At 54.4% G+C, this 17,660-nt stretch overlaps 1 protein-coding gene across 6 annotated transcripts in view; it reads left to right on the plus strand.

Annotated features, from left to right (window-relative positions):
- The first annotated feature begins 1,617 nt into the window (after nt 1–1,617).
- LOC122363758 (stromal interaction molecule homolog) overlaps nt 1,618–17,660 on the plus strand; it is a 45,143-nt gene continuing 29,100 nt past the window's right edge. The window contains exons 1-3 of one of the 6 annotated variants that reach the window (XM_043333374.1): nt 1,618–1,712; nt 3,030–3,194; nt 15,628–15,731. In XM_043333374.1, coding sequence (XP_043189309.1) covers nt 3,074–3,194; nt 15,628–15,731 — 225 coding nt within the window. In that variant the 5' untranslated portion in view covers nt 1,618–1,712; nt 3,030–3,073. Of the gene's footprint in view, nt 1,961–3,029; nt 3,195–15,627; nt 15,732–17,660 lie in introns of all 6 variants that reach the window. The other 5 variants (XM_043333373.1, XM_043333370.1, XM_043333368.1 and 2 more) reach the window with 5 other exon arrangements.

The raw sequence follows: 17,660 nt of genomic DNA on the forward strand, positions 1-17,660 counted from the left end.
TCATGTGTTATAATTTCTTGCAAGGAGATTCGTCAAATCCAGATATTTCTATGACGTCATAGTTATATAATCATTTATTTGGAAGATTTAGAAATACTGCATCCACACATTGTTTGACGTGGATGTTTGGGGTTGGGTGAGACTAAATGCTTACTTCGAAATCTAAGCTGCGTTGCGGCATTGGCGGTTATGTGCGGCGTGTATGCCGCATGATTAGTAAGCGGCGACCACTAAATTAAAAATTCAATAGCTTCGACCTGTTTTCGATGGATAACACTGCATACCAAAAATGTCCATCGCTCTCGTCATAGGATATTTAGATTTAAATAACTAACTTATCTACATCATTGTTTTGAACCAAATTAATACTCAGCAGCGAACGTATAAGGTATAACCCCTTGCCGTTTCGCTCCTGATCAAGCTAGAGCTTCGCGGAAAAAACGAGCGTGTTGCCCGTGACGAGAGAAAGCCGATGATACCCAATTTTAAGGTCCTAGGTTATCGGTTGACCTTCCAGGTCAGGTCAATGACCCAAAAGGCGGGAAAATTGGGACCTGTTAGAACGTCGTAGTGTGGCTGCTATGGGGTTTTTCGGGGTGCTGATCACGAACATCATGCTAGTTTTGATCACAGATGATGTCTTCATTCATTTAGGCCAGGTCGGGTTAGGTCAGGTCAGGTCAACCAGTAGAGGTCCTGCCAGGTATTTGTAGTAGGTGTCAACCGCCTCTGACAGCCTCGTAACATGTTACGAAGGCACCAAAACTACTTTGTAAACGTTCATGTGGTTGCTTAATTCGAATTCAGCTCGAAAAAACTGACCTAGAAACATGTCAAACTCGAAAAAGTGAACCGAGGTCACCAAAGGTCAATGACCTGACCTGACCTTCAGGTGACCTTGACACCCACCCTAATGCATGGGGGCAACATCATATCACATGTTTGAACGCTTGAAACCACGAAAAGACTGCAAACGCGCTGCTAATGCGAGCCGACATACGCTGAATCGCGGTTCCGGCCAAACATGGTCTCGAAAAGTAGGTCACAGGTCAAAGGTCATTTGGGTCAGGGTCATGAAATTTTCAGGATGGGTGTTAAATTGATCAATGCGAGGGTACTGAAAGTTTCGTCGCGATCAGCCGCTTTTTAAGCGAGTTATTCGCGAAAAACCTTAGGGGGGTTGCATCAACCCCCCCCCCCCTGTGCGGGTGAGGTCATGTTTTGATAGCAAGACTGAAACAGACTTTTTTGGGTAGCCAGGAAATCGCATGCCAGAGCCTATTCAAATTCTTTTATCGGCCTTTATATGCACCAGTCGCATACAGGTACGGGATTTAGCATACGATTTCCAGACAATCGAACGACTGTTTGGAGACAACAAAGGAAGGAATGAGTGAGTTAAGTTGAAAGTATTAATTTGGTTCAAAATGATAATGTAGATAACCTAGTTATTTAAAGCTGAATATCTTATGACGAGAGCGGTTGGCATTTTTGGTATGCAGTGTTATTCATTGAGAACCGGTCGGAGCGTTTGAGTCTTTAATTTAGTGGTCGCCTCTTACTAATCATGCGGCATACACGCCGCACATAACCACCAATGCCGCAACGTAGCTTAGATTTCAAAGTAAGCATTTAGTCCCACCATTTGGGGTTGGGCGATGCGAGAGTTGAATATGATATCTTGAGTTGACTGGGGAGTTGGGAGGTTTGAGGTGAGGACTGAGGAGTGTGTGGAGTTTGTGGGTAGATGCTGGTGATGTTTTGGCAGTTTCGTGGCGGGTCTGCAACATTTTAGGTTCACAGCCGCCAGTGGATATCAATATTCGGCATTTAGAGGCTCAGGCAGACAAAGGGGCATTTTCCCCTTTCCAATTCTGATCGGCGTTTCGGTATCGTCATTGTCGGAAGTGAAAGGGCAACCGACACAGGACAAGGACGAGTCAGAGCAATCAGAGAGTAGGTAAGTTTTCAGTCAGTGTTTGGTTTTGCTTTATGGAGTCAGCAGTGATCGATTATTGCAGTCCTCTTTCTTGTGTTGAAACCTGAGCGCAAATTGAATTTCAGCAATTATAACTTATTTTCACCTTAAGATAATACCTGTTCAATTTGTTTTTATTTTAAGAAGTAATATTAGAAAATTATGACAATGTGATTTTATTTACTTTTGAAGTGTAAAATTAACTGCCAAAGGTCCTATGTTTATGTTCGTAATTGTGACATGTGCCATAATTGTGGATCAGAGCCTTCAGTCAAATGTGGACCTCTTAAGTCTCAACTGACTGGAAGCTGCTGAAGGTTTCTTGAGATTTGCAGAGAGCTTTCTGCTGGGGACCAGTCTGTAAAGTATGGCAATTTCGACAAGATCTTGGTGTGGGCTTGTTCGGCTGGTGCGGATTTGGTGTGGTGCAGTGCAAATTCAGAGGCCTGGTGCGGTGCAGATTTGGTGAAGTGCTGTGCGGAATGGCTTAGTAACGGACATCAGTTGTGGGGGCAAACTGCCCCCGGTTCCCGCGCCTATGTTCAGTGTTAACTGTGCCTACCTAGTGAGAAATAGTAATGCCATCCCTTAAGGTGGTACATCGAGTGATATTTAAAATAAGACCTTCCCCATTGCTAATGTTCGATACAAAACTGTTTCAGGCCATATGTGATGGAATTCGGCCCACAAGAGGCTGCGTAAGGATCTTTAGTATCAATTAGGCACTGCCGACTAGATGTAGCTCTTTCCAACACTGATGTAGTATCATCAGAGGCTATTGCATTGCACCCTAGAAGGTTGAGTCCCTTAGAGGCTGAGAAAACGCTATGAGAGGTCGGAATAAAGCCTTCAGGGGCGTTACATTTACCAGTACACACTGTGCCTAATGTTTACGATATTGGTGTAATTCGATTCCCATGCCAGCAGGAGCCTCCACCTCCATACAGACCAAGGCTATATAAACCATACAGACCTATATTTAACTGTTATGGAGAGTTGAATTTTACACACGACCACGGTGACGAGGTGACGGCTGACTTGTCTCCGGCAGCCGGCCGAGGAGCGGGAGTCGGAGGCGGGCACGGAGCCGCGACCATGGCGGCCGTGGGGCGGGCGCCGCTGCGCCTGCTGGCCATCGGCGCTGCCCTGCTGCTGGTGGTGCCGCTGGTGATCTGTGGCGACGACCCGTCGCTGGACGTCGCCGACAGGGGCTCAGGTCAGTCGGCGGGTGGCTCTGCTCGCGGGGCTGGTATCTCTGACATTAACTTTGGCCAGTCAGTTTGGTGGATGTGTGAGTAAAAACCCTTATGTCTGAACTTTATCCATGTCTCCCCTAATCATGTTAGCATGTTTGATTGTCGATTATGTAGGGAACATAAGGTGGCACGTCGACCTGTATTGACAGCTGGTTGGTGTCCGGCGTGTTTGATTGGGCCGCTCCTTGGTGACAGGACTGCCGAGTCGGAGTCGGAGTCGGTCGGAGTCAGTGGTTTTGACCGGAGTCGGGGTCGTAGTTGACATCCCTCGGCTGAAAGTCATGCCCTTAGCTTGTTAATTGTAGCATTTTAAGTCCGTTTTCGAACAGTCGTGTTGTTCGGCACTTATTGATTACAAGCATAAAGAAAAAAAAAAAGCAGTCGCTGAGGACGGGTCGGATCGGAGCTGGAGTTTCTGTAGGTCGTGATGGTCGTAACTCCTAGGGGTCCGATCAGTGTGGGCCCGCTCTGAATATTGAAGCTTCCTGGGTCCACTCAGACCGGCCGAGGTCCTCTCATTCCTGCGCTAAGATCTCGGAGGCCATTGTGAGCCCATTCGACCGTCGGATGACCTCGCAATAGAAGAAGGCTGTTTGGGAGGGGGTTGAGGGTCATGTAGAGGATCGTGAGTCCCTCGGAATGCTGGGCCTCTTCGTGTTGACCCCCACCACCGAGCCCGAGGCATTGAGACCAATCTTCAGTCCTCGTTGGATGCGGCCACTCTTACTGGAGCTTGGACTCCCTATCAAAATCTGGGGCGGACAGGAGCTGCAACTCGGTGTAATGCCATCGTTGAGAGAGATGTTCTGAGTCGAAGCGGGAGTTGGAGTTGGAGCGGGACCAATGTTGGAATTGTGAATTTTGGTCCTGGTCCCGGAGAATAAAATCTGTCCGGAGAACCGGCCAGCTTGTAGAACACTCACCAGGAAAATCACATGTTTGGCCTACTAAATGTGACAGTTGATAAAATGTGTTCTCTCAATGCTATAGCTGCACGTTTTATATGTAATAATAGCAGTTTTTCATCACGCATGGGCTGGAAATTTAGGAAATTTCAGGTGCCGTAGTATACATTTGTAAAGGAGAACAAAATCGTTTGGACCCGACTGGGACCAGCAAAGGACCTTATTTCCAACATTGAGCGGGACTTGGGAGGCGGAGTCAGTTTTGTTAACCCGGCAGTTGCTGGGGTATTTCGCCACCCACCGTTTGCTGGGGGGGGGGGGGGCGTTAAACGCCCCCAGCCGATAACTCGAGAACCAATAGGCGCAGCGAAACGCACGAGGCGGCAAACGAAAGAACGCGACGAGACGCTTCAGATGAGTACTTTAAAGTTGAATTTTGAGGTCACAGGTCGGGTCAAGGTCAGGTCAAACACCTGAAATCGGGCTTTCAGTAGCATGGACTTCAGGACTTCGCAATGGGCGCCTCTCGTCATAAACTCTGTCAAAACGGTGCACAATCCATCAAATAAGGCCAACAAGAGTGTCAGCTCCATGTAGGGGTCAGTCAAGCATAGGTCAGGGTCAAGGTCAGGTCAACCGGGTAGGCACATATCCCCGAAAATCAAAACTGATATTCGCAGCCTGTGACACATGTTTTGTGGGTAATTTGGGGCGTAGAACACGATGGTGACATTCATTTTATCATATGTGTACATGTTTGGCTCAAAAAGTCCAATTGAAGAAATGCATGTATCATGGGCGTGAAGTAGTCACGAGAAATTGTCAAGATTCAGTTCAAGATTTTGGAAAATGCGGAACGATAATCAATAATCGAAGATAGCCATTTGATTGTTCATGGTATTGGTAGTCTAATGGCGTTTACGGCATGTCTGTATGTCTATTCTGTGATTTTATATGATTTTTTGAACATATGCCGTTTTTGGTCGAAAACTCAGAAATCATGACGTCACTAAAACCTCGATATCTCAAAAACTTTCCGACCGATTTTTTTGAAACTTTGTCACAATACACTTCAATCAATTCCCTACAGGTACCCAAAATTTGGCGCGCCTGCGGCGCGCCGTTTTTATGCTATGGCCCGGCGAAAAAAGTGGGGGCGTTTAACGCCCCCCCCCCCAGCAACTCGCGGGTTAAGATGGAGTCGGAGTCACTGAAAATCCATCGGCTCCGCAGCCCTGCGTGCTGGTGGGTGGGGCCGGTGCCTGCCTGGGGCGGTCTGGAGAGCAGATCACCTCTGCTGGGGGGAGGGGGGGGGGGGGATTTGCTGTGGACGGGCACCGGCCACCGATAGCCAGCGGCCATCCTTCAGCGGCTGTGATTGCCGAGCGGTGGACGAACGGGCACCGGCGGGTCACAGTGGTCGGCAGACGGGCCCGGCGGGTCCCAGTGACTCCCACAGACGGCCCCGGCGGGTCACAGTGACGCCAACAGAGGGCCCCGGCGGGTCACAGTGCCACCCGCAGAGGGCCCCGGCGGGTCCCAGTGACACCCGCAGACGGCACTGGGGACGGCCCCGCCCGCCACTAGCACTGAAGACGGGCTCTGACCGTTCCCCGACCGACCAGCAGACAAACAGTGACCGGGGTCTTCCAGTGCTGGTGATGTCCTTTCACTGCTCTGTGATTGGTTGGTGACAGGTCTCCGTGTCGGTTGGTGACATTTGTAGACTAGTTGGTGATTTTGTGTCCTCGCTGGCAATTGATCTATCGGTCGATTGGTGACACTTTTCTCAGTCGTCTCTTGTGACATCTATATCTGTTAGCTGGCAACAGCCGAGAAGCACCATTGACGGTCATTGTGAATGAGTTTCTCACACTTTCAGACTTTATAGCTGAGTGTTGAACTTTGATTGGTGGATTCCGACTGCTTAGCTGTCGAGTATTCTTGCTTCGCTCGCTCAGTGAGTTTGTATGGAACACCGCAGCAGTGCGTGGTGGGCCGGTGGGTGGCAGTGTGTGTTCCGTGCAGACCGTTCGTTTGGCGGCGGATGGAGGAGCGGGCGCGCGCTACAGCGCCGCTGAGGTTGTGCAGTGTGCACCGAACGCCCCGCGCGTGAGGTACTGAGGGCGGCCGTGTTCTGGGCCTACCTCCGTCCGGTACCGGTTCTGCCGGTTCCGCCCCTGCCCGGTACCGCCCCCTGCCCCGGTACCGACCCTGCCCCGGTACCGACCCTGCCTCCGCCCGGTAACGTCCCTGCCGACAGGGTGGCGAGATCGTCCCTGCCGTTCATTAACGTTATGGGAAATGGGAAGTGGTGGAGAGTGGCTCGAGCTCGGCAATTGCAGAAGCTAGGCCGAAGGCCCGAGGCCTATGAGGGATAATTATTTTATACCAGGGATGCGGAGCCGTGGAAATTTCAGACGGCTCCGGCTCCGGCTCCGGCTCCGGAGAAAAAAATCGGCTCCGGCTCCGGCTCCGGCTCCGGGTGAAATGTTATGGCGGCTCCGGCTCCGGCTCCGGCTCCGAGTAAAATGGTCCGGCTCCGGCGGCTCCGGCTCCGGCGGCTCCGGCTCCGACTCAGTACATCCCCTATGCAATCAATTAAATACGGGTGGAAGAAAAATTGGATTGGTACACGTTGCTTCTGTATTTGCATAACAACTAACAACTAAGGCTATTTTTCTCAACAGCACATGCAATCAGCGAACAGAGTATATAAGCACGTGGCGAAATGTTATGAGCATGACTTATGTGTTAAGTATCCTTCTCAGAAAAAAAAAATACCCGAGGCATTAATGGCCGGAACCAGGAAACCCGTCTCGTCCTGCACTCACTCAGAGTTGCTGATAGTAAGTGACAACGTTCGCATAGTAGGTATGCGCCTGACTAGATCGAACTGACAGACCGCCCTCATTGTGTGCTGTTTATTCGCTGTTGCAGCGGATGAGAAGCATGGCCTCCAGAATGTCCTCCTTCAGACGCGATCGCAGGTCGGTGAGCAGCAGTTTCATAGCCGAAAACAGCCTCTCTACCGATACCTGCGTCGCTGGAAGGGCGGCCATCACCATGCTGGTTGACTTGAGGGGATCGGGATAGTGCTCTATGATGTCCCACACTGTGGCTCCCTTCATGCGCCCCATGTTTCGGAAGTCCATTTTGGCGACCTCCATCGTGGATGTCGATGCTCTTTTTTGCGCTTTGTGTCCTTGTTCCAGCCGATCCAGCTCGCGTTCAAAAGGATCATCCTCCTGTGGAGAATGTACGCAAACCGTTTGTTAGCCACGTTTTTTTTCATTGCAGTGGCAAATAGTACGTACGTATGCATTACACAGTCGCTTACACTTGCTACCCAGAATCCTAGACATGATTAGGTACATCAGCGGTGAAGGTGCTGGGTAGCATGTGCTGACGACTGTACAATGTAGGTACATATGGCATTTAATGCTGTTTACTGGGCTTCATGGAATAAATTAACATAACCACAGCCAGCTCATTTACTTTTCTACTTTTGACTATTGACTAAACCGCGCAGAAAAAAGGCTCGTAAAATACGCGGAACTATTAAGATGGAACTGTCAATATGCGATGTGATAAGTTGTAAAAACTAAAGCAAACATTCCTTTCATTTGAACACATTTTATAGTTATATTCGATGTCTTATGTAATAATAAAAGTAAAACTCCTGTATTGTATGCACAAAACAGCCGGGCATCAAATGTTAAACAACAATAGTAAATTAAATCAAAGGGGTACCTGTTCAGAAGTGATGCTTGCGTTGGGGGAGTCGACTGCTGGAGCTGTTCCATGCACCTGCTGAACCCGATCTGCGATGTTTTCGAATGCTTGTCCGGCCCTCTCGAACCTTTCGCCCAGAAGAATACGGTAGCGCGTGTCCGCGTAGATGGCAGCGAGCAGAACATCCGACTCCAGCATCTTCTCCTCACGTTGTTTCATGCTTGCCGCGATGGCAGAACCGATCGCACCTCCTTTCTCCAGCAGCTCTCGGAGCCTGCACCACTCCTTGAAGAACACTCCTGCTGTTAGGTCGGCGCTCTGCAGACGAATGGTGACGGCATAGGGCTGCTCTAGAACGTCCGCCAACTGCTGGACTTGTTGCCAAATCCTTTCTGGCATGTGAAGTTCGGGCGCTACCGCGGCATAGTCTTGCACCACATCTTTCAGGGTCAGCAGCCGCTTAAGCATCAGATAGCTGCTACCCCATCGCGTCTCGACGTCAATTATGGGATGCAGCTGACCCTTGCTTTTTAGGGATGATAGCATGTTTGGTGCTCGGAGCTTTTTCACGACGCTGCGTGCCTGTGCCAGGACCGTGCTTGCCCCTCGTTGCTTCAAACCATCGCGGATAGCCAGTTGTAGCGTATGAACGGCGCACCGCACCGTGTAGATAGTGTTGTCCAATGATGCGCTGGCGGACTGATCAGATGAATCTACAACCAAGGCCAGGATGTCATCGTCATCATCGTCAGCATCTTCTTCCTGTGTTGCATTGATGTTCTCGTGTTCGCCACTCTCCTGCTCTTCGTCATTCAGCAGCTCCACGGTCTTCAGCATTGACCTGGCATTGTCTGTTACAATAGCCAATATCTGGTCCTTCCTGAGCTCATACCTCTCCATCACTTCTTTCACCAGCTTCATTGTCGCTTCTGCCGAGTGTTTTCCCGCACAGTCTACGACGGCCAGCGTTTTGGTGGTCGACCTGCTGTTTTCGACGTACTGGACGTTGATGGCCAGATAGCTCGATCCCAGCCTAGTGGCTCCATCGACCTTCAGGAACACCGGCTTATTCTTCATCGCTTTAATTATATCGAGTTGCAATCGTCGGGCCTTGCTGACGACCATGTCACGGACCGCCTCTCTGTCCAGGCTGACCTTCAGCTTTTTGGCAATGGGTCCAGCGATGTTCCCGAATCCAGCAGAAGAAGAGAAGAATGAAAGAGGAACTGAATCATTGGCTACCATGCTTACTATATCTTTCGTGAACTCATCTTTCGTGATGTTCATGACAACCTTGGTGCTCTCGAAGTACCTGAGGACAAAAGGAAAAGCTATCTAGTATTTTGTACTTTAGGCCAAATACGATAGTACCCAACAAGCACTAGCATTCGACGATTTATCATTTTAGGGCCGAAAATGCATGACATGTCACCACAGGTAAGCGCTTTGCTCCAGGTAAGCGCTTTGCTTTTGGTCCGTTGAGCACATATATCTACCTATCGTACAATTCGAACCTAAGCTTCGTATTTGATCAGATCACAACTTTTATGACGTTAGAGATAATTAATTTCCGCCTCTTGGGACATATTACGAGTTACGACCTCGTTAGCCACAATTCAACTCGTTTTTAGCGATAAATGGATGCTAAAATTTCTTAACCTTAAAATTTGTAGTTTAAAATGAAATGAGCGAGTAAATATCCCAGGCAGCACTTAAACTCGAAAGCGTCATGTGACTTCATCTGACGTCATTGACCGCGGATGACTTTAGAAAGGTAACAAGGTCAGCCTATGCCATGACCTCGGCTTGATAACAGCTGGCAAAATGCATGTCGGCGATCAAACGCAAGCTGCAGGCACTGAAGCGCGCTAAGTACGCAAATCCCGATTGATGCGCCGTGAGAATGACCAACACTTCAGTTTTACAGGTCACGCTTCATGGGGATACGGTCTTGAAGTTTTCGGGGAGGGCATCAAATTAATTATGGTAACGCTTGCAAAATTTCGTGGCGATCCCGGCCGGTAAACATGAGAATTGAGAACTATACTAAAAAACTGGCGTATATAGTCCTCCCCCCTCCACCCACCCTCTCCACTGCCGACGAGCATGTAGTAAACGCAATAGGTGTACACTAATAAATACAGCAGAGGGCGATAAAACTGACCTGTCCAGAGATTGCTGCTGTTTTTTTCCGGATTCGGTGGCTTGGCTTGTGCGTGCGCTCTTCGCTGGCAGTGCGTCCGCGTCCATGACACTTTGGTACACATCTGCATGGTAGCGCTTCAAATGGCGTTTCATGTTGTAGGCACGAGTGCTTCCACTTCCCTCCTTTTTTCCGCTGACGACCTTCCCGCACGACTCGCCATCGTCATCAGTAACACCGCATGTAAACGACCCGTTACCATCCGGCACAAAATGTTTATACGCGTTACTCTTTGCCATGACCGGCTCACCGCGTCCCCGCGCAAACGCACCTTGGAGAGAACTGGCAGTATTACAACTGGCAGTACAAAGGACTCGGAAGCGATGGCATTGGAAACGCAGTCGCCGCGAATCGGAGTTCACTGAACCATCGCAAGCTGACACCCGTCTCGGCTGCATTGGGGGGTGGGGGGGGGGGGGGGAGACGGTGCTGGAAGTCGCAGTCCACTGCACTGGCTTCAAAACAATGGCCGTCACCTGATGACCGGTCCTCATGTTCTGGGGATGCAGTAGACGTGGGGGGGGGGGGGAGGGGAGGAGCAGACAGGAAGTTGGTTGCGTACTGTGGGATACTGGGGATATTCGGCTTTTTTCATTCACTTGATGGCCCATGACGTACTTACCAGTCCATATGTTTTACTGCCTTGTACTGTCAAACCGAACTAGGTCAATTATTATTTTTTTCCTCTTCAAAAAATAAAAAGGAGCCGGAGTCGCCCCCTTTTTTGGCGGCTCCGGCTCCGGCTCCGGCTCCGGGCGATATTGCTTCACGGCTCCGGCTCCGGCTCCGGCTCCGGGCAAAATATGCCGGCTCCGGCGGCTCCGGCTCCGACTCCGGCTCCGGCTCCGCATCCCTGTTTTATACAACTCGAAAGCAGAGCTAGCTGGATTGTGTACACTCGCATTTGCATGAAAATTAGCTCCATGGTGGCTTACGGCACTCCCGTTTCCCGCCTCGCGCAGTTTTGTTGCACGCAACTGAAATTTACCGTCGTCAAATGCCTATTTCTTTGGTCTACTTGAGCGCTATATGGCGAGATGTGCTCCCTACTCCGCCGCCAAAGAGACCTCATCTACGGACACTAATCTCAGGCTCCTTTGACCTATATCGCTCCAAACGATTACCTGGTGGCCTGGTAGCTCTCTGCTGTCAATCCAAGCCGCCGGCTTGCCAAGCTAAGCGGAGAACATGGCTAAGCAAGCACGTCAGCTACGTTTTGTTTGGGAACACTCCCCACAATTACGCCGTGCTCATCATTAGCGTCTGTCGGTTCGAGTGCCTCGACCCGGCGACGGTGGCGCTGTGGCGCTGCACATCGGTCGCCGGTGGTGCCGCGGTCTGCAGCACCTCTCGACACCGTCCCGGGGGCCTGCGCGGCAGTCCCGGCTCTGGAATACCGACCCGTCACGACTGGGAACTGGTCAGGGGGCTCTGAGGCGCGGGTCGACCGCGACGGCTGGAGCTGAATGATGAGCGGGCGGCGGCAGCCAACAATGGTCAACTGTGAGTCGCGCGCCGGCCGGCCGACAGACCCGCCGATCCGCGCCGACAGACCCGCCGGCCCGCGCCGACAGTTCCGCCGGTCCGCGCCGAACGGACTGCCGGCCGACAGATACGCCGGTCCGCGCCGAACGCACTGCCGGCCCGCGCCGACCGACCCGCCGATCCGCGCCGAACGGACTGTCGGCCGGCCGACAGACCCGCCGGTCCGCGCCGAACGGACTGCCGGCCGGCTGACAGACCCGCCGGTCCGCGCCGACAGACCCGCCAGTCCGCGCCGAACGGACTGCCGGCCCGCGCCGAACGGACTGCAGGCCGACAGACGGACTGCCAGTCCGCGCCGACAGACAGACTGCCGGTCCGCGCCGAACGGACTGCCGGTACCTCCATGACGCTGAGTCCTCACCTGAGCAGCACCTGTTGGACGCGGACGCGCACCGCCCGCGACCCTGTCGAGAGGGGATGGGGGGGGGGGGGGTGAACGGGCTATTGCCCTAGTGGACACTACCCTATGGCACCTCAGCTGGAGGGTCGACAGGTAGGGATCCGCCTGGCCTGCCGGATGTGCCCAGGCCGTGTGCTGGATACACGGGTCGCTCCCCGAGTTGACCGACACTGAGTGTCACAAACCGCGCAGCAGCCGCGCTCTCTGCTGCACCGTACCGTGGCGGGGCTGTCCAGTGTCCACAGGGCGGTGGTATCCGTCTCCAGAGTCGGCCACATTGGACGGTGTCGGCTCTGCCTGCGACATCGGACGGCCGGGCCAGCGTTCAGTCGGGATGCGCGACTCCGCGCCACGGACTTTTCAGAGCCTGACTCCGCCATGTGACTCCGCGCCACGGACTTTTCAGAGCCTGACTCCGCCATGTGACTCCGCGCCACGGACTTTTCAGAGCCTGACTCCGCCATGTGACTCCGCGCCACGGACTTTTCAGAGCCTGACTCCGCCATGTGACTCCACGCCACGGACTTTTCAGAGCCTGACTCTGCCATGTGACTCCGCTGTACAGACTGGTCAGAGTCTATCATATGACTCCGCTGTACGGACTGGTTGGGGTCTGACTCCGCCATGTCACTCCGCTCCACAGACTGATCGGAGTCTGACTCTGCCATGTGACTCCGCTGTACAGACTGGTCAGAGTCTGATTGCCATGACTTCGCACCACGAACTGGTCGAAGTCCGACTCTGCCATGCGACGCCGCTGTACAGACTGATCGGAGTCCGACTCTGCCATGCGAATCCGCTCCACAGACTGATGGGAGTCTGACTCCGCCATGACCCCGCGCCACAGACTGATCGGAGTCCGACTCTGCCATGCGACTCCGCGTCACAGGCTGTCCCCAGTATTGACCGGTCCCCGCCGGCCGCCGGCCCGCAACCACCTGTCTGACACAGCCCGGTCAGCTGGTCCGACTGACTGACGACGATCGGTCGACGAGCGGTCGGGGCGGGGCGGGAGGAACCACCTGTCTGACACAGCCCGGTCAGCTGTGTCAGACTGACTGTCGACGAGTGGTCGGGGCGGGGTCAGGTCGGGTCGGTCTGTCGGTCACAGAGCTGTGTCTGTTAAGTGTTAACTGTGTCTGTCTGTCAGCTCTGTTGGTCAGGTGTGTCTGTCAGCTGTCTGTCAGCTGTGTCTGTCAGCTGTGTCTGTCAGCTGTGTCTGTCACCGTGTCGTCAGCTGTGTCTGTCAGCCTTGTCTGTCAGCTGTGTCGTCAGCTGTGTGTCAGCTGTCTGTCAGCTGTGTCTGTCAGCTGTGTCTGTCAGCCTTGTCTGTCCGGTCACTGAGCTGTCTGGCCAGTGTTCGTCTTTTAACGATCGTGGCGTTCCTGTCCGTCACCAGTGAGGATAGATGCCTGATGTCTGTCGAGCGGCGCGCTATTTTCTCTGTCCGAATGGCCGTTTTGAGGCGACATGTGCACCTAGATGATCTTCGTCTTGGGGGCGCACATTGTGAGCGCTCCAGAACAGCACCAGCTATTGCACAACACGAGTGGTCAGAGTTTCTTCTTTGGCATAGCAATGGTGAAAGCGATACAAAATGAAAACATGCATAATAAAATGTTTATGATAATCAGCCTTATGCACGTATCCCTGGCTTTTTTCTTTAAATATTCCTAATTTGATTTTTGAACTAACCTTTAGATAATTTGGCAATCTGGCAGAACAATAAAACCGCCGCGAGCTCCACCAAGGTGCAGTACCGGGACTCCGCCGGGCCCGCTCCACCGGTCCCGCACCGGCGCCCTCCCGTCGCCGCCACCTCGGGTCCATCGGCGAGCGGCGCCGGTGGCCGGGGGCAGCGGCGCCCAGCTGCGGGCAGCCACCCGCGCGTGCCCCGGTTACCGGTGTGTTGACAGCTGCGGGAAGCGCCGTGTGTCGGCCGGCGGCCCGCCCGCTCTCCACTGTCAGTCAGTGTTCTAAAATTGGATATTGGTTGGGTGTGCCGATGAAGAAAAAGAAATCCTAGGATGAGAAAAAAGGAAGTAAATAACTGAAGTATTTTTGCAAAATGGTGTAAATGCCAATTTTTATGCCAACTGATAAACCAGGATTTCATGTCAGGATCTTGACAGGGTGTGAAACAAAAGGATGTGGGTGCATCAACTGTCAAGTGACATGTAAACTAGCTGTTGGGAATACATGAAACTTTTTTTCAGAGATGAAGTATAGTCGGTCATTCATATTTTAGGGATGAAAATATTTTCTCCATTAGGTGTGATTTGCCACCAAAAAGTCTGAAAAATGTAACACTGACTGTCAGTCAGTGCCGCCACACTCGTCACAGAAGGCTGGGCGGCGACGGCACCCGCCGTGCCGGGACGGCGCACCCGCCGCGGTGGAAGCGCCGCCAGGCAGCCTCAACCGTCGGCGTTGTTTTGGGAAACAGGTTACGGACTACGGTAGTTGCGCACTGCGCAGCCACTACGGTAGTTGCGCAGCCCGCATAGCTGTCCAGATACGCGGACTGTGTGGAATTTGTAGGCTGACAGTTTTCTGAAGGCCGGGTGAATTATTCTGCCGTAGTAGGTTTCCCGCGCTTCTGAACCGAGAGCGTGGCACACGCCAAGTATGTCAACTATTCGCCGCTCAACAGATTGATGATCGTGTACGAAACTGACCGACAGAACATATAATTCACCTCGCCAGTGTAGGGTTTCGCAGCGCGCTGCCGAGTGCCGGGCACCCACCGGCTCACCTCGCTGGCCGGTAGTGGCTCTCAGCCGCGCCTTTGAGCGCGGGGTGACGCCGCTCTGTGATGGGACGCGGCTCGAGAAGCCGCCGGCGGCGCCGACCGGGTCCGGATGCCTGTGCCGGGACGCGATCAGTTTTCTGAGCTCTGAGAGGCGATCCGGCGCCGTGCCACAGACGCCTGAGGTGGTCCACCTGAGAAACATTTCCTGGACGGCGCGGCCGTGGGCCTGGCTGGTCGCTCCGGACCTCGGTCCTCTCGTGTTGCAACACTTCATCAGTTGTCTGATGTTCCTATGGTGGTTCGCTAGTTGTATACCGGTGTGTGTACTCCTATGTACAAAACATATTCCGGAACAGCTGCACAGTGACGGTTCTTCCCGGGATCTCGTTCCATGCTTGCTATGCTACTTAGCGACCGCTTTAGCAACGGACATGATATAGCGGAAGAAACTGATGGCCCGCCATGCACCACACCTAAGTTTGAACGATTCTTGATCGGTCTACATGCACTATAGAATCATTGAGAGGAATGTATCCGAGTAGCGACCGTTTTTAACCACCCACTTTGGACCGTAGCGCAGACGACAGTGCAGGCAGCTGTACCAACCACGCCCCCAGCTCACCCAGTGGAGCTCCAACTCACCCGGTTGGAGCCGTGGCTGGGTACACGGTGGTGCAGCGCCCGCCGTTGGAATTGGTCTATTGGATCTGTGTCAGTAACCCTCGGGCCTATCAGTGACCCGCCTGTCTGTGTCAGTGACCTGTCTGTGTCAGTAACCCTCCGGCTTATCAGTGACCCGCCTGTCTGTGTCAGTGACCTGTCTGTGTCAGTGACCCCCGGTCCACCCCCGCAGGCGACTCGGAGGAGGAGAGGCTCGTCTATGACGCCATCCGCTCGCTGCATGTCCAGCTGGACGATGACGCTGACGGACAGATCGACAAGAGCGAGTCGGACGAGGTGAGTTCCGCCGTGTGACGTACCCTCCCCGGACCCCGGCCGGTCACCGCCGCTCCCAAAGCGTCCTTGCGGCGTGTCTGCGAGCCGCCGAGACCGCCGGCCGCTCAGCCGTCAGCCGCGACGGGTCGGCCGCCGACACCTGTCGCCCGGGGGCCGTCCTCGCGTGTCGCGTGTCCGGCCGGACGTCCGAACCCCCCCCCCCCCCCTCCCCCGTCTGAACCCCCGGCCGGCGGCGGCCGGAACATCGCGCGGCCGTCGCTGGCAGCCAGCGCGGCACCATTCTGGGGATGTCTGGTGGCGGCGCGCGGCCGCTCGGCGGCGTTCCTGGCACCGCGCTGGCCAGCGGGACGGCGTCGCGTGCCGCGAATACCAGCCGCGCGGCGCTGGGCTGTAGCGCTGGGCTGCGCCCGGCCGTGAGGCTCTCGGTGGCTGGCTCCGCCGCTCGCCGCCACATCGGTCATCTGGGTTAGCGCTCCGCCTCCGACCTTGTCAGCCGACCGCCAGTGCAAGTGGCCCGCCGTCCGGCACGGGCTTTTTATTGTTTTGACTCACACGTAGCGGATCTGGGTCACCGCGGGCGGCTCCAAACAGCAGAGGGAGCCGCGCCCCCGAGTCGGGATCAGACCGGCCCGGCACCCGGCGGCACGTGTGGGTTAGGGCCGGTGGGAGACCGGAAGGACCGGCGGCCACCGTCACCGTCGTCGGCAGCTGGCCGGCCGCTCATCACCGCCTCTATGTGCAGAATTCTCGGGCCGGCCCCGCGCCCAGCACTGTCCTGGCGCTGGCTTCCTTCTGGCGGCCAAGTCCGCGCGGACGTATGTTCAGGTGCCGACACCGGCGGACCAGGTAGCGGCTCCGGCTCCAGCCAGGGTCGCGGGGTACCGCCGCCGCCGGAGCCGGATTAGAGCCGGCGCCATATTGGTCGCGGCGACTGGGCCCAATCGGCCCGTCACGGGCAGCGGTGACGGGCGCCGCGCTCTTTGTGTTGCGCGATCGTAAACGGCGCGAGAGAGGCGCTGATGCAACAGACTCGGACGCTGAGGTGGCGCCGGCCGCGACTAAAAAACGACAACAAGAACGGCACGGACGGCGGCGGCTCTCACGCAGTCGCGGCAGACGTGGTGCAGCGGCGGGCTCGGTGATCCTGATACCTGAAACTATTTATTTATCTGAAAACAAAAAATGGTGGTGTCCTCATTCAATGGATTCTTCCTTAGCACAATCAGCTGCAATAAAATACGCTTTTACAGAAAGCTGAATATAATCTCTACATTTTACCAGACGCCAGTTTCTAGCCGTTGGCTTCCGCCGCGCCAGCTATCCCATCGGCACCTTCTGCGGCTTCACGAGCAGCCACAGAGGTGCCCTGCTCTGCGCTGCCCGGGCCAGGGGCCGGTCATTGTTGTCGGAGCCTGTCGGCCGGCGCCGCGCACCGACTCTGTGCTCGGAGTGGGCGGCCAACTCCCGTGGCCCGGCCCGGATAAACAGCCACAAACAATGGCCCCGACAGCGGTGGCGGCCTGACTATACGGAACTGCCGGAACTGTGCGGCCGCCGTACAGAGCCCACGCGGCCGTATACTGAGCAAACAGGGAGCCCAGGCGGAGTGGCGGCTCCGAACAGTCACCGCGCCGGCCGGCTGTGGGCTCTCTGGTTAGCTGCCGGGCGCCGAGGGAAGTAGGCGGGGCTGGGGACTCTGTTAGCTGCCGGGCGCGGAGGAAAGTGGGCGGGGACCGCCACGGTGTGACTCTCCGACAGGACCGGGAATTGTGGCCGAACTAAGCACGGCCAGTCCCCGCAGTAGCTGAAAATTCGCACTCATCTTCAGTTCCTGGAGGTCAGGGACAAAACAGGAGCGATATCTGAAAGTCCATAAAACTGAGAGCGATCAGCACTACTATAAGTGGGCGCTGACGTGCTTTGATAAGA

The sequence above is a fragment of the Amphibalanus amphitrite genome, unplaced genomic scaffold, assembly GCF_019059575.1.
Source record: "Amphibalanus amphitrite isolate SeventyFive unplaced genomic scaffold, NRLGWU_Aamphi_draft 000638F_arrow, whole genome shotgun sequence".
In the NCBI taxonomy this organism is placed as follows: Eukaryota; Metazoa; Arthropoda; class Thecostraca; order Balanomorpha; family Balanidae; genus Amphibalanus; species Amphibalanus amphitrite.